This window comes from Plectropomus leopardus, chromosome 13 (genome assembly GCF_026936395.1).
Source record: "Plectropomus leopardus strain MGB_pleo_1.0 chromosome 13, ASM2693639v1, whole genome shotgun sequence".
Lineage (NCBI taxonomy): Eukaryota > Metazoa > Chordata > Actinopteri > Perciformes > Serranidae > Plectropomus > Plectropomus leopardus.
The window spans coordinates 11,345,489-11,360,228 of NC_142188.1; the positions used below are offsets into that span (position 1 = coordinate 11,345,489).

General features: G+C 40.5%; 1 protein-coding gene across 1 annotated transcript in view; it reads left to right on the forward strand.

Annotated features, from left to right (window-relative positions):
• The window catches only part of grid1a (glutamate receptor, ionotropic, delta 1a), a 355,831-nt gene that overhangs the window by 53,282 nt on the left and 287,809 nt on the right, over window positions 1-14,740 (forward strand). Inside the window, exons 5-6 of the mRNA XM_042502252.2 lie at window positions 9,731-9,860; window positions 11,438-11,593. Of these exons, the coding sequence (XP_042358186.1) occupies window positions 9,782-9,860; window positions 11,438-11,593 (235 nt within the window). The 5' untranslated portion in view covers window positions 9,731-9,781. The remainder of the gene's footprint in view (window positions 1-9,730; window positions 9,861-11,437; window positions 11,594-14,740) is intronic.

The following is a 14,740-nucleotide window of genomic DNA, read 5'->3' on the forward strand; positions in this document are numbered from 1 at the left end:
TGTGGTTGACTCCGTTGTATGATTTATTACTTTAACAGATGTGATTGGTTGTCACAGACGTGCCCTTTTGTGAACCTGCATGGTTTGGACACCCAGACTGTGACAGCACTTTTTGTGTGATCACACTACTGCACTGCAATAGTTTTAGTTATTGCGTTGGGTAGGAGATGAGAAGGCATCTCTTAAGAGATTGGTCACAAATATTATCCCTGCACCATCTAATCCGTAGCATTTCATAAACTCATTGTCTTCTAACATTTGGAGTAAATTTCTCCCACCTCATTGTATTTCTGCCATTTTTTCATCTGCTTAAGAAACTCTTAAAATCTCTTAAAATTCCTTCTCCCTACTCCCAACAGTTTTTCTCCTAAGGAGCATCCTTAAGGGCTAAGATGATATGTGAATAACTTTTAACATTACCGGGACCTAGGCTTAACTTTAAGGAGAATTTCCTGGAAAATTTCCTCATCACTTCCTCTTGACTTTAGCTGTTTGTTCCTGGGATTTTCTTAGAACGTTGTCATTAGGAGCTACGTTCAGCACTAGGAAGCTTTGTGAATACGGGCAACAAATACTTCTTCTACCACTGTTTGAAGTGAATCTCTAAATTGCTGGATTGTCCTAGTAAATCTACCTCAGCCAAAATGGCTCTACCTGCTAGCATTGAGTTTCATTCACTGACGCCTTTGTTCAGATAGCACAGACGATAAGTGTATGCAACTGAAAGAAAGGTGTGCAGCTGTACTGTACTGCGCTTTTCTCCTCTGACTGAGCGGTCGCTCCTGTCTGCGGGGGAGCCCCCTTTCACTCTGAATGGCAGCTGCACAAAGTAATGTACATTTATTGGACAATTCATGACTTTGTCATTACAGTTAAGTCTTAGCAGCGTGTATTTAAAATGATATAAGGCCTCCCTAAGCGGGATAATATCCTACTCCAATCATGTTTGTGTCACTGAATGGATGGCTTGCCACCTTGTCGTCAAATGCAGTGTGACAGTTAACGTAATAGGCCCGAAACACTAGACTATATCATCTGCCAATTAATTAATCTTATAGAGTCTGGCTAGGCCTATTAAATCCCATTCTAATTAATCAGATGCCACCAGGATACTCTGTCACTTACCCCAAATTTGAAGGATAATTACCCAAATGGAAGCCAATAATATAACTGCACAGATTTTTCTTAAATAATATCTGCCTTTAAATAAGGAAATGAGGCATATTCCTGCATATAGTTCGTATGGAAGTGACAGTCAAGATACATTAACACCCTTGTAAATCTGTGTGTGGTTACGTTCTGCAGGGGGACATGTCTGCATAGGTACCCCATTAACTATCTGGATGAGCTTCATATGAAGTGGAGTGGGAATACATTTGGGTACATTTGGAAGTACTGCAAGGAAATCCAATTTAGTTTCATATCAGTAACGCTTATTGTGTTAGATTTTGTCATTAGGCCCAAGGGTTTTACTTCTTAAAAGTAGGCTTGAGGGCCAAAGGGAAGGGAGGAACCCTGTAGAGTTAAAAGAAGACCAGGAACTGAGCTGAATACTAAGACTCTTGTCATCTCTACCTCTTACGCACAGTTTGGGAGAGAGAGAAGGATCTTTCAAGCACATCTGTGAAGGTAGCAAGTGAGGGGACAAGAAAGGAAAAGAGTGAGATTGGGACAGCATGAGAGAGAGTGAAAAGGGAGAGAGGAAAATGGCAGAGAGAGACAGACGCTTTGTTAGTTCACCACACAGGGCCAACTTTCCAGAGCACTGAAACTCAACCTTGACTTCATTATAAATAGATTAAAAACCCTCTTTCTGGCTTCTCTCCCTCCTTCTGCACTGTAATATCTGTGAAATAATTTATGTTTTGTACACAGCGATAATAACCACAAGCTATAGGCTATCACCTATGGAGCTTTGCTCAAAAGTCTCCCCGCTGTGTGGAGTTAACTGCAGTGTATTGAATGGTGGGTTTGCATGGCGATATTTTATACACACGGCTCCCAGACTGCAGCCAGTAATTTCTGCATTGCCTCTAGATTCTTTTGTTTTGCATAATGGCCACAGAAATGGAGAGCTTTCATAAGCATTTGTCTGCAAACATAATTTTGAGATTTTTCTCTGTGCTCTCAAGCTACAAAATGTGGATAATTGGAATAATAGATGTTTGCCAATAAGCAGCTGAGCTTTTTAAATTTCAGACAGGGCCTCTCTGTCTTGCCATTGTTGGTTACCTTTGTTAGTTTTCCTCTAATACTGAATTTTATAATGAATCAGATCGACCTGCTCTTAAAGACAATCAAAATTCAAAGGATTTTGTTGTTGTGCTCACTGCAAAGTGTACCTCTTTGCAGGTAGATTTCTAAGTATGTTTCTGCTAAGTGGCTCCCCTTAAACAACCTTATCCACTAATGACTGTCTTGCAGGCACAGCTGGAGTGAAATGTAGCTGACACAGGCGCTGGGTTCAATAGCACTGCTCAGGGCACCCAAAACAAATGGCTGAACAGTCGCTATTAGGCGTATAAATTGTAAACATCTCTGCAGGCGAAATTAGTGCTTTGCAGATTCTGCTAATGTTGGATAATAAGGAGGCTGTGTTGGCTCAAACAACAACTTCTTATTTCATTATGAATTCATGGGCAGATTTTCCACATGAATACCATTATTTAAACAAACTCTCTGGTTCTAGACCTGCTGGTGGTTTTGTATTAATATGGTGAGATATTTCTGCAGAAAGACAAAGAGATAGGTAAACACATTGTCCATTTGCTGTGTGGCGTCCCCAACTGATTGGTGTTAACAATGCTTTGTGGACAGCCAAAAAACAGACCACATCTGGTATATGTGCTCTTCTTTTATTTTTAATAGGAGTAACCACAATCCACTCCCAGTTGGACGCTGACATAGTGATGAAGCATGCGGTTAGAGAACAGGGGGAAAGAATAGAAGAGCAGAAAAGCAGGGTTTTTTCCCAGTTGTCATGAGCAGCTTGCTTCAGTCAGGCACATACAATAAATCCCTCTAGAACAATCTCTTTTGCATCTTTTAAAACACATTTGATCATGCAACCCAACTATTCTGTAGACTATGTGGTGCATATGTAGAAATTCTGCAGGCTATTTTGTGCATATGTTTTTTTTCACATTTGTTCCTTCTGAAAATAGAATAGAGCGAATAAAAACTATACTGGATAAATACCTCTCTAAAGGGAGGTTTAGTTCAGATAGTCTCATTCCGAGACTAACAAGCTATATAGAAAAAGTCTTGAAATTATTAGAACCCTGCAATACATGAGCAAGGCCATGTTTGAGGGTTGCATGCTTGAATTAGGCTGAATCCACAGTCATGTCACTGGCTGGAAAACACACAAAACCCCTTCTCTGGCAGCTGTCAAAGTTCTTGGCTCCAGACAGACACAGATAGACCGACATTTCCCACAGTTTCAGAGCTTCTGTCCACTGGTATATTTCTCCAAACATATAATAATTTATGTATTTATCACCTAGTACATATTTCACAAAGGTTCGATACGGTGTAATGTTGCAATACATAATGATGCGGGGTAGTCAACAATTCACTCATTGAAATTCAGAGTCTGTGATGGAGGTTGTGCTTATTCTCCCATAACATGATTAATCTATAATGTTACCTCAGGCTGTGTATTTGGAAGAGAGAGTCTTGCTTATTCACCTCTAGTGCTGCAGACACTTATTGCCATTCCCAGCACAGCTCCTTCTTGACATGAATGGATTCTCAACTTGTCTGAGATTTTTAACCCTTCTCCAAAATTGTGCAGGGGGCTTCTTGTATCTACATCCAGTGCCACGATGGCATGGACAAGGCCAACTTCACACTGACAGACTTTACAGTCAGCTCATGATATAAAAAGTGTCATCTCTTGCTATTCTACTAGCAAACCAACTACTTGAAGAACATGCTTACTTGCCTCTGTGGTTGGTGCACTGGTGCTTCTCTGTGCATTCCTCACTGGTAATACTGAGCGACACTAACATACTGTATGTATGCCAGGCAACTGCTGCAGTAACTAGCCTAATTACGTTGATTTACAGTTTATTTGATTGCATGCTTCTGGCTCTGTCCAGTTCCCTCTATACAGCATGGATGTGTGTGTTAGGCCAAAAGCCAATAAAGTGATTAAAAATATTCTAAAACACGTCACTTGCTATCAAATCATGACTCCATGTGCAAGAATAAGGCCAAACCAGGACTGGGTGATATGGAGAGAATCCACTATTACAACATTCTTGACCAAATAATGTATTTATCAATATCAGAATGATATTGTAGGGCTAACTATTGGTGGTCGTACAAAATATTTACACAACAAGATTTTTACACCTCTGTGCCCACCATAGCAGTGGCTGGAGCCATTATATCCTTGGGTTATATGTCTGTATGTCCCATGAGATGTCTCAAGAATGCCATGAGGGAATTTCTTCAAATTTGGCACAAACATCCACTTGGATGCGAGGATGAAGTGATTACAATTTGGTAGTCATAGGTCAAAGTCATTGTCACATTACAGATAATATTTTTGGTCATAAGTTAAGAAATCATGCTTTAATTATGACAAAATTTCACACAAACGTCTAATAGATTACAATGATGAAGTGCTGACATTTTATATCTAAAAGGTCAAAGGTCAACCTCACTTTGATATCATAATGTTTTGCAAAAAACACTTTTCCAGCCATTATTCAACACCAAAACTCAGGAACATGAGGGGAGACATTTTCAGTCAGATACTGAGTTTGTGACACCAATTTTGGGTGCCCACCTTGAAAATAAGCAGTTGTATAGATTTTCTGTGCTGCGGTTCAAGCACGTTTCTTTGCGTTAATATTTGAAGCGTTGTCAACTGTCATGGCCACATATGAGTCTGGACAGACATGGAGGGAAACTGTTACGGCAATGTTACTCCTTTACAGAGGAATACCACCACATTCTTACTCTAGTTGATACATATTTATCAGTAATGTGGATATAAGTGGGTAAAGGCAAATGATAGAACAGCCAGAATAGTCTGGTAAATTCAGAAAATTGGAAGACAACACTTTGAGAGTGCAATATCCAAAATATAAGACAATAACAAGTCTTAATACATCAATATAATATTGATATATTGCTCAGCCCTATGGCAAAAACAATAAACAGTTATTAATCACCCATCACTGAGTAAGAATGAATTTATTTGAATGAAGATATATATATAAAGTATCTGATAGATTCTAGGGCTGGCTGAAAAAAATTGATACAGCAAAGTGTCATGATATTTTGCGTGGCAATATTGTGTCAATACACAGAAACCAATTATCTATTTTTAAATTATTAATATTCAAACTTTTAGTAGCCTATTATTATAATACATTTTCAGTCCACTAGATACATGTTGCTGCAATACAAATGACTGAAGTGAGATAAACAGACTGAAAACTTTATCCAGTTAGATGAAACAGAATTTTTTTTCTTAATTTGCAGTTGAAAATGATCATAAATTGCATATTATATGTTATTGCAATATTAGCATATCACAAAACATTCAAAGTCACAATAATATTGTGACATAAGTATTGTGATAATGTCTTTTAATGGGGCGTCTGATGAGTCCCACCCTTAATGAACTCTTGGAATCAAAAGCAGATTCAGTGAATGTACAATAGCAGCACTAACAATGCTACTAATCAGTGATGACAGAGACCAGCTACTCAGGAGCAAGGCATGTGTATCACACTGTAAACAGCAATCACAGGCACCGGTTTGCACTGCCCCAAGCCACGCATAAGAAAATAATTTTAAATTAAACCGAGAGATGGGACCATCTCAAGGAACTGAGGACCCAGAACACAAAGACACCATGCTATATACAATTAATCATGCCAAGGCTTATGCTGCAGGCTTTTGATCTGAGAAGCGTATCATTTAGGATAAAGCAAAAATTAGTTTATCACAGAGGAATGGGCCGTTAGTAAGAGGTCAGTGTGTAGCAGTGGTACTTATCATGACTAACAGTTTGGGTTTTTGGCTTTGATACGTCTGCATGTGACAGCTCCCCTCCATCTAAATTGACTTTTTGGCCTTGTTCCAAAAAGGAGGAGGAAAACTCTGTCTTTCCGTTTCACTTCATTGCTCACAGCCATAAACATTAATGACTCAGGTTTGTGTGACAATGAAATTCCACCTTCGCCACTGAGAGCAGGCGTGACCTACCCGCCAATGTCTCGGTGACTGTCTGCAGCACTTTTGAGACTAACTTAAGTTGACACCCATGGAGATACGAGAGGGGTGCGCTCCACAGCTTGAGCTGAAGGAGCAAAATACTGACAGATGTTAACGATTTTTAAAATTAGTGAATAATCGGGAGGTGATATTTTTTTTGGTCTAAAAGAGAGCTGATAATAAGCAACTGCATAATAAACCTCAAAATGGGTGATTTTCCAATAGATAGCCTGCTTTCCATGGAAAGGTATTCCCTCTATCATATTAAATCTGCTTACTAATGCATGGAAGTTGCCTACTCATGGCGAAAAACACACTGCTATTCATTCAGATATCTCATAAATACCTTTCTATATGCAGAGAATAAATGTTAGAGTACATACATTATTTTCTATATGCCTGTCTGATATATGGTAATAGCTAAGATAGGATAAGATAGCAATACTTACCACTTATACATATCTTAACTATGGTGCCACAGCATGTTCCATCACAGACCACCTGTGAACCAGAAACACACAAAATGTATTCACATGCTGAACCACACACTTTACAGTCCAGTATATATTTTTTTTATTTTTTAATAGTTTAAAGCTCAAAAATGTTATTATCTTTTTAATTATTCAACATGTACACAAACAACAGACAGCTTCACTGCAGCTTGTTGGTAGTAGTCAGATGTATTATTCTTATGCATATTTTGCACAAGATGCACAACATGTATTACTCGCATGAGGAGACAGAGAAATACATAAACATCCAAACAATGAAGCCTTTTGAAGATCTATGTAAACTGCATGTTAAGTTGCCACTTAAAATGAAGAATTTTTTTATGGAACCTTAGCAACATATTGCTTCATAGATCAATGAAATTACGGGATGTGTATTCCCTGTGCTGGGATGTGATGAATTGTTTATGGTATTGTGGATGCCTGTCAGCTTAAAACCCAAATCTCAAGGTTAATCTGTCTGTTTTGATCCCTTTGGAGTGACTCTAAATTGAGCTACTGTGTTATGGGAACTGTAATTGGGATCAAGAAGCAATAATTCATTCTGTGTGTGTTCCTTTCCTTTTTTGTGTGTGTGGCACTGATATGTGGGTTAGCAGACATAAATATCTGCTGTTATGATCCACTTTTTGGATACAAGTGTTGTGGGCACAGTTTGTTCTCAAAAGCAATGTGTTGTAAACTGCCTTGTGAACCTTATGTTTAATCAGTTTTCTTATTAAAAATCTGTTCTAAATCCAGTTACATTCTAAACACACACACACACATACACACACAATTGTGGTGGTGGATTTCTGCTCTAAATGCAACCATGAATAATTAGCAAACTCTTAAAAAAAATATATTTTTATAATTATTATTATTATTATTAGAATTCTTATATATATAATGTTTTTATATTTATTTATTTACGCTGTCCATTTCAATGTATTGATATTTATTACCAAAAAATGAGTAAAAGCTTCAAATCTGTCATGATTTTTTGACAAGTATAAGTAGGCTAATATAACATCTCATGTTTACTTTTGAAATGATTTAAACCCAAATTATGTACGTTGGCGATATGATTTATAGACTGAAACGTATATGTGGAGGCTCGTGCACACCTTCAAAAAATTGCAGACAGGTGCGTTGGAGGATATTATCAATAGATGAAAAAAAAAAAATCCAGCACGCTGTCCTGTTACTTGCGTTAATTTTTATTATTAAATAGACCTTCCTCAGAATTCAGCAGCAATCTTCTAGACATCCCCTACAAAAGTTATGTTCATAAGAATTGTTAGGGGATATTAATAGGCTATGTCAAATGTCATAAAAGATTATAAAGAGATTGAGACGTTTTTGCGCAAACACATCTGCAGTTTCCACTGATGGCCAGTAGGGGTCGTCTGTGATTTTACAACAATTTAGGAGTCATGGATGTTCATTCCTCTGCTGCAGTGAAAACCAAATGTTGATACAGAGCTTGTGACACTTTAATATGAGAGTAATGTGGGTTTATTTGTCTCTGAAGTGAAGAAAAAAGAGCAGTGTGCGTAAAACAAGATTTTCTTACTATGGTTTACTTCCAAGATTGAAATAAGTCCCTGGAAATAAACGCATAAACAAACATGGAGGTGTTTAGCAGGTTGTGAGATCGCTGCCTGTTTGCTCCACAGGTGCCTCTTTCTTAGTTGAGCAGTTTAGTGAGGGAGCTGTCCGCTGCCGGTGGTTCTGAAAGTTTGTACTCTGCGCCTCTGACAGACTTAACCAAACAATTAAGAGATACTTCCGTTTTTATTGCAACCACGAGAAATATCCTTTAATTGTAAGATTATGCCTATCGAGAAACTCCGTGTCTTGCACGACTTCTTCCTCTTCCTCACAGCTCTGGCATTGCTGAAACACCGTCAGGCGTGTATCTGTTACCCAATAGGAATTACTGGCACCGTGTAGTCCGATTCACAAAAAAAAGCCTTAATGTGAGCCATTTTTGTCATAATCCCGCACTTAAAAAAACAAGGGCGTTAATTTTGCTCAAGCAACAATCAATTAATCGAACATATCATGCAGCTATAACAAAATATTGAGTTATTTGTGTACAAAACGCTCCTGCGGTAACTCAGTCCAGCTGTTCCTTGGTTCATTCAGGCGTTGTGGCTTCTGTCACGTCTGTCTCTCATCCATCACAGCCCCTCGCCGAAGAACATGGTGTGTAAATCCTTTTCTCTGCCACATCAGCTGCGCTCCGTCGTCACTGAAGTACGCCGAAAATGTGTCTCAGCCACTCTGCTCCCTCATATCCTCCCTGAAAATTCACAAGCCAACTTCTCCAAAAGTAAACTGTTTACGCCACCGTCGACTTTTCATCTCTCGTGCCAGTGTATAGGGTTTTGCGCGTGAGCTTTTGTCATGCGCTTGTCGTTCTTTACAGCGAGGCAGCCTGACAGAGTTTTTGATACCTCTCGATCATGAGTTTCGATATCGGCTCTCCAAGCGTCTTTCTCCGGCTAGTCCAAATCATTTCTACCCGGCTTGTCGGGACAGCAGCCGAGTCGTGAAGTCTCTGCAGTCACGTGATCGAGACAGGACTGAAGTGTGTGTGTGTGTGTGTGTGTAAGTGTGTGTGTGTGTTTTGGGTTTTTTTTAAGAGTGTGTATGTGAGCGTCTCTCCGTGTGTAGTTAGAGGGGTGTCCCTCCTCCGCATTTTTTCCTGCTTGCCATGCTTTAGACGCCGGAGCGCAGGGAGAGAGGCGAGAGTGAGAGAGGTAACGCCGGTCTCTCACCGGGCTACCTGTCTTTTCAGTCTTACCTCGGGTTTCCTTTGGTTCTCCCTCGTCTTTTGAGCCCACCTTCTTGCGGTCGCCTTGTTTTTGTTGCTTAAAAAATAATTTCTGTGGGGTTTCATGCGGGTCTTGTGCGCCAGGAGGAGGACCGCGGTTCTGTTTTGCGCTGGGTTTTGATCATCTTTCCCTTTTTTTTCTTTGGGTGCTCCATTTGGACAGTATAGGACAGCCGAGCGGAGCTTGGATGAGCCGCATCGCTGAAATCCCGAGATGGAGTTGCTGCTGATCTGCCTTTCCCTGTGGATATTGCAATGCAATTCGGCCAAAGCGGACTCCATCATACATATAGGTAAGCGTCCGATTAAAAAACATGCTGTTTTGGGTTAGACAGGTGGAAAGGCAAAGCGTGCGGGGATAAAGCTCAGCCAGCGCATACTGCGTTGATCACAGGATTTTGGTGAGAGAGGGCGGGATAAATAGTCTATTCAGCTTGCATCCTGTGTTTAAGCAACACTTTGACTCTCAAGCGAGTTAGAAAGTTGGCGTTTTCTAAATGGATCTGACCTTTACCGCCACAGTTGTTTCCTTATTATTTAATACAGTTATTTATTTATCATCCTATTTCTGCAGACGTTTCTCACACTTTTCGACGGCAGATCAATGCATTCATGCTGCCGTCAAATCTAAAACCTCACCATGTCGGCCTGTAAATTGCAATTCTGTATCCAAAACCATACGAAGGCCTGTATCATAGGAGCTTTGCCGAAATTAATGTCCAACAGCCAAACGGCTGAGGCTTTTTTAGACCAAGCTACCTCTTGTCTGTATCCGACAAGCCTCAACTTTCACCGGGACGTGACTGCAATGTCAATAACTAGACAGAGGGAATGCCAGTGGAGTTTCGTTTTAGAGATGCAAAACGCATAGAGCCTCTTTGTTCTCAAACTTCAAACCAGAGCTGCTCTTTTTTCACAGATGAGGGGGATGCTTTAAACTCCTCATGACGTCTAAATGGTTCTGATCTGTTTCTATCCTAGACATCGCTTTGCATTTTGAAACACATACATGATCTCCCCTCCACACACACTGCACACACTCCCTCTCACACCGATTAATTGCCTTGGGTTGTGTCCCCTCTTCATGCACACGTCACGTCCCCATTTATAATGACTGGCGTTGTAATCTCAGATAAAATTGTCAATGTCACTGTGAGCAAATTTCGTCTCGGTGCTCCACCGCTGCTGCTGCTGCTGCTGCTGCTGGTGTTCACAGTTTACTGCAACAGTCTGGCAAGCAGCAGGTGCTCAGTCACTGGCTTAATACAGCGGTGGGACTCCATCCAGATAATATTGGCTGATGCCCCGCATAATGTTCCGGTACCCCAATTATACTTCTCATTTCCCGAAACCTTTTTCTGTGATATATGTGCGTCTACCAATAGCAGCTGATGCCATTTTGATAAACACAGGAGGAAAGATGGGGGGTGGGGGGGCAGAGAGACAGTTAAGCTTCAGTATGCCTCCCACACTAGGCCTATAATGCTTATTGGGTAGGGTGCCATCCATCTAGTAGTCATGACAGCCCTTTCTTTTCGAAGTTTGGCTGCTTTATGCATCGAATAATACAGTTTGTGTGATGTGGTGGTGTCGCTCTCCATGGTGCTGAAACCTTATCCGGACGCACATGTTGCGCAATTTCAAAGCTACACAAACCAAAAAAGATGAATTTTGCCAATAATTCAATTATTCATCACTTGGACATGTTTTTGAACATTAAAAGGCTCATATTCAGTCTGTAACGGCGATGGTCCAACAGTGAATGCACAACTCATTCATGACTTCCTCCATCTTCAACCCTACTGTGCAATCACACTTCACCCCCTTGCGTTTTCTCTCCAAATAACCTGTGATTATTATTATTCAACAGGTGCCATATTCGAGGAAAACGCTGTGAGAGATGACGAGATTTTCCAACTTGCCATCTCAGACCTGAGTCTGAACGATGACATTCTGCAGAGCGAGAAAATCACACACTCTGTGAAACTTATCGAGCCAAACAACCCCTTCCAGGCTGTGCAGGAAGGTAAGCACGATTCCCCCAGGATTATTTCTGCAATAAATTGCCCTTGCTATTTTATTTGATTACTTGGGGCTTACAGGGCATGCCAGGAAGGCGGTCTCCCTCACTCTCCTAGTTACTTCAATGCGTAAAAGTCCTGACTGCCTTTATCTTGCACGTTTTGGGGTTTTGGGGGGGGCATGAGCTTCAGATGTAGATCACTTTGTGTTGTCGCTTGGGAAGCAGTCATTGATGATGATCCATGTGTCTCTGTGAGTGCACAGCTCTGTGTGTGTGTGCTTGCGTGCTGCCAATCTGTAAAGTGCCACTGTACTAAAGCAAGGTGTCTTCTGTGGCTGAAAAGCTAGGTGGAAGCATTGAGTTAGAGCACAGCAGCTGAGGATAATATGTGGTGTGAAATAAAAAATCATCTGAAGATGATCAAATGTATTTCCAGCTCTAATACTCACCTCTATAGTCACAGGAGAGAAAAATATTTCTAGCTTTTTATGTCTCTTTGAAGGATGAGCATGGCAGTCTTGTTCATGGACATTTATCATCCTTCAGCTTGTTTCCTTGAAAATGTTTTTTTTTTCTTCCCCTAATGTAGATTCCCCATAAATGGCCAGAATAAGCACTCTCCACAAACCAGACTGGAAATTAGCAATGAAATTATGTTAGTCAAGGTTATTTCTCTCTGCCATTGAAAGCTGGTCCAATACAGTTGACTGCAAAAGTGATTAAAAATTCTTCTGCTAAAATAAATCATTAAGACTTTAATAGGTTTGTAGGGACCTTCAAAGGCTGTTTATGTCCTCTGCACTTAGTTACCAGCCTGTACTTTTGTCCCCAGTTGCACAAAGGCCTTGATGAGTCATTGCTTTTCATAATGCACCTGACAGGCACAGAAAAATGATAATATGTCCTACCTTTTACCATAATTATCCCTTGCCATTTACCTGTGGTCCTTAACAATGTCACAGATATAATGCTGTTCTAATTTACTTTGCTTTTGTAAACTTAAATCCCCTAAATGATGCTCACATGACGCACAGTGACATTCAGCCTCTTTAATAAACCCAAAGTACACAGAGGAGATATTTTAGGTAGCTGCTGCAGAGATAAGATAAAAAAGAAATGATTGCACACATGTGTGATTTGGCTAATTTACCCGTCGCTGCTGCTTGAGATGCAAAAGTGTAGTAATTAAAAAGACTTGCCAGAAAATCATCTGCCATGTGTGCAATGCTCTGATTATTTCAGTTGTGTAGTCAGAGATGGAGTGTTTAAAACTGCACTTGGTGGAGGATATACACACACTGAACTATGAATGCTAATTATCCTAAAGTTCTTTTGACAGGCCCCCCAGATGATAATATAACACAATGTCATGTCTGTACAAAAGCCTAGGGGACACACGGAAGTTGTTGGTGATGCTGTAAAAGAAAACACAAAAGATGTGAATAGAATTTGTAACTGCGAAGCTTGTTATTGCTCATTGAAAATTATTCAGAGCGTATTTCTTCCGCTTGTATTGCCTTTTGTTAGCCTTGATTGGGTATCATTTAACATGCTTAATTACTGTTTACGGTTAGGCTCCTGTTAATAAAATATTCACAGAAGTGGGTGATTAGGGGGGCATTCAGTTTCTGAAGAGAGTTGGGAGTAATGTGCAGTCGTTGACTCGAGGATCAATGGGTGGCCCCGGACTGTTGCACTAGACACAAGGCAGGGTGGTGAGTGCTGAGTGACAACCCGGGATAAGTTGACCTTTTGCTTTGCTCTTTTGTTCGCTGCCATCCCACTGAGAGTGGCAGTCAGGACCTTGCCATCACATGGTGAAGACGGAGGGGAGGGGAGGGCATAAAAACAGAGGAGGGAGGGAGTGGTGAGTGAGAGGAATGGGGATGAGATGATAGAAGTGGAGAATATAGTGGCTGTGGAAAAAGAGAAAGGGAGAGAGAGATAAGGGTGAGAAGAGAAATGACGATAAAAATACCCATGAGGACCAGCAGGAAAGAAAGAGGGAAGAGAATTACGATCTGAAGATCTGAATAAACATGAAAAGAAGAGAAAGAGAAGATAGGAGAAAGGTGATGAGGAAAATTTTGCCAGCTCGCTGAGAGAAGTAGCTGCAGCGTCATGTTTGTCCTTATTTGGCTCCTTGTGTCCTTGCACTTGTGGAACATATATTAACAAGGATGTCACAGACACAATGCACACAGAAACACTCAACTATTCAGTCCTCCCACGCTCTGATCGTTTAAAGATGACAGCTCAAGGCTGGCGGGATATACGGCTTGACCACACAACTGGCAGATGCCGTCCTATTTATAGGCTGGGGCTACTGGAGAGGATGAATAGGGCAATTTCGAAACTGGGAGCTAAAACTCTGAAGAATATCTATTTTGGTAGTAGTTTATCTGATGCCTGTCATGGGGTTTTTAGATGCCATCAGCTTGCAGTGCTGTCACAGACAAAAAAAAACAAACAGATATGTTGTCAGTGCAACAGCCTCATCCCATATTACATTTCCTTTCAGTTCTTGTACTTTACAAGAATCAGAGTAAGGTGGTGGCAAGACTGATGAAAAAGGGCTAAATCCAGTTTTTCAAAGTTTTACACATTTCTCTAAGGTTGCGTGGCCATTCGCGATTTTACTGCATGTACTGCCATTGTGATTAATTTTAACGTGAATGCCTCACTTATCTAGTAACAGCCAATCATCACTCAGGAGAGCCAGTCTGGAGGGTCTGGATTCAAGCATCAAGCCAGTAATAAGCTGAGAAGGTACAGAGCATGACCACAGCCTATATAGTAAGGTACCAGTGTCATATATCTCATGAATGACATATCTGAATCCGGCTGTGACAGATGTTAATAGAAAAGGAATGTGCCTTTAACGGCTTTCTCACTCATCTTGAGATTTGTCACTGCAGATTTTCCTCCTTCCCTCATTTAAAGGTTTGTCCTCTAGCCCAGATATGCACAAGAAACAAAGCGTTAACAGCCATTTCTGTCTTGCATTTTATTCAAAGGAAGAGGCAGAGAGGGGACAGCAGAGCTGCCAACTTTGTTGTGTGATTATGTAAATCCAAACTTACTGTATGCATATTTCAAGAAAAGTTTAGCCTGTGAGGTGGATCTTTTTTTCTTTTTTTTTTTTTTTGC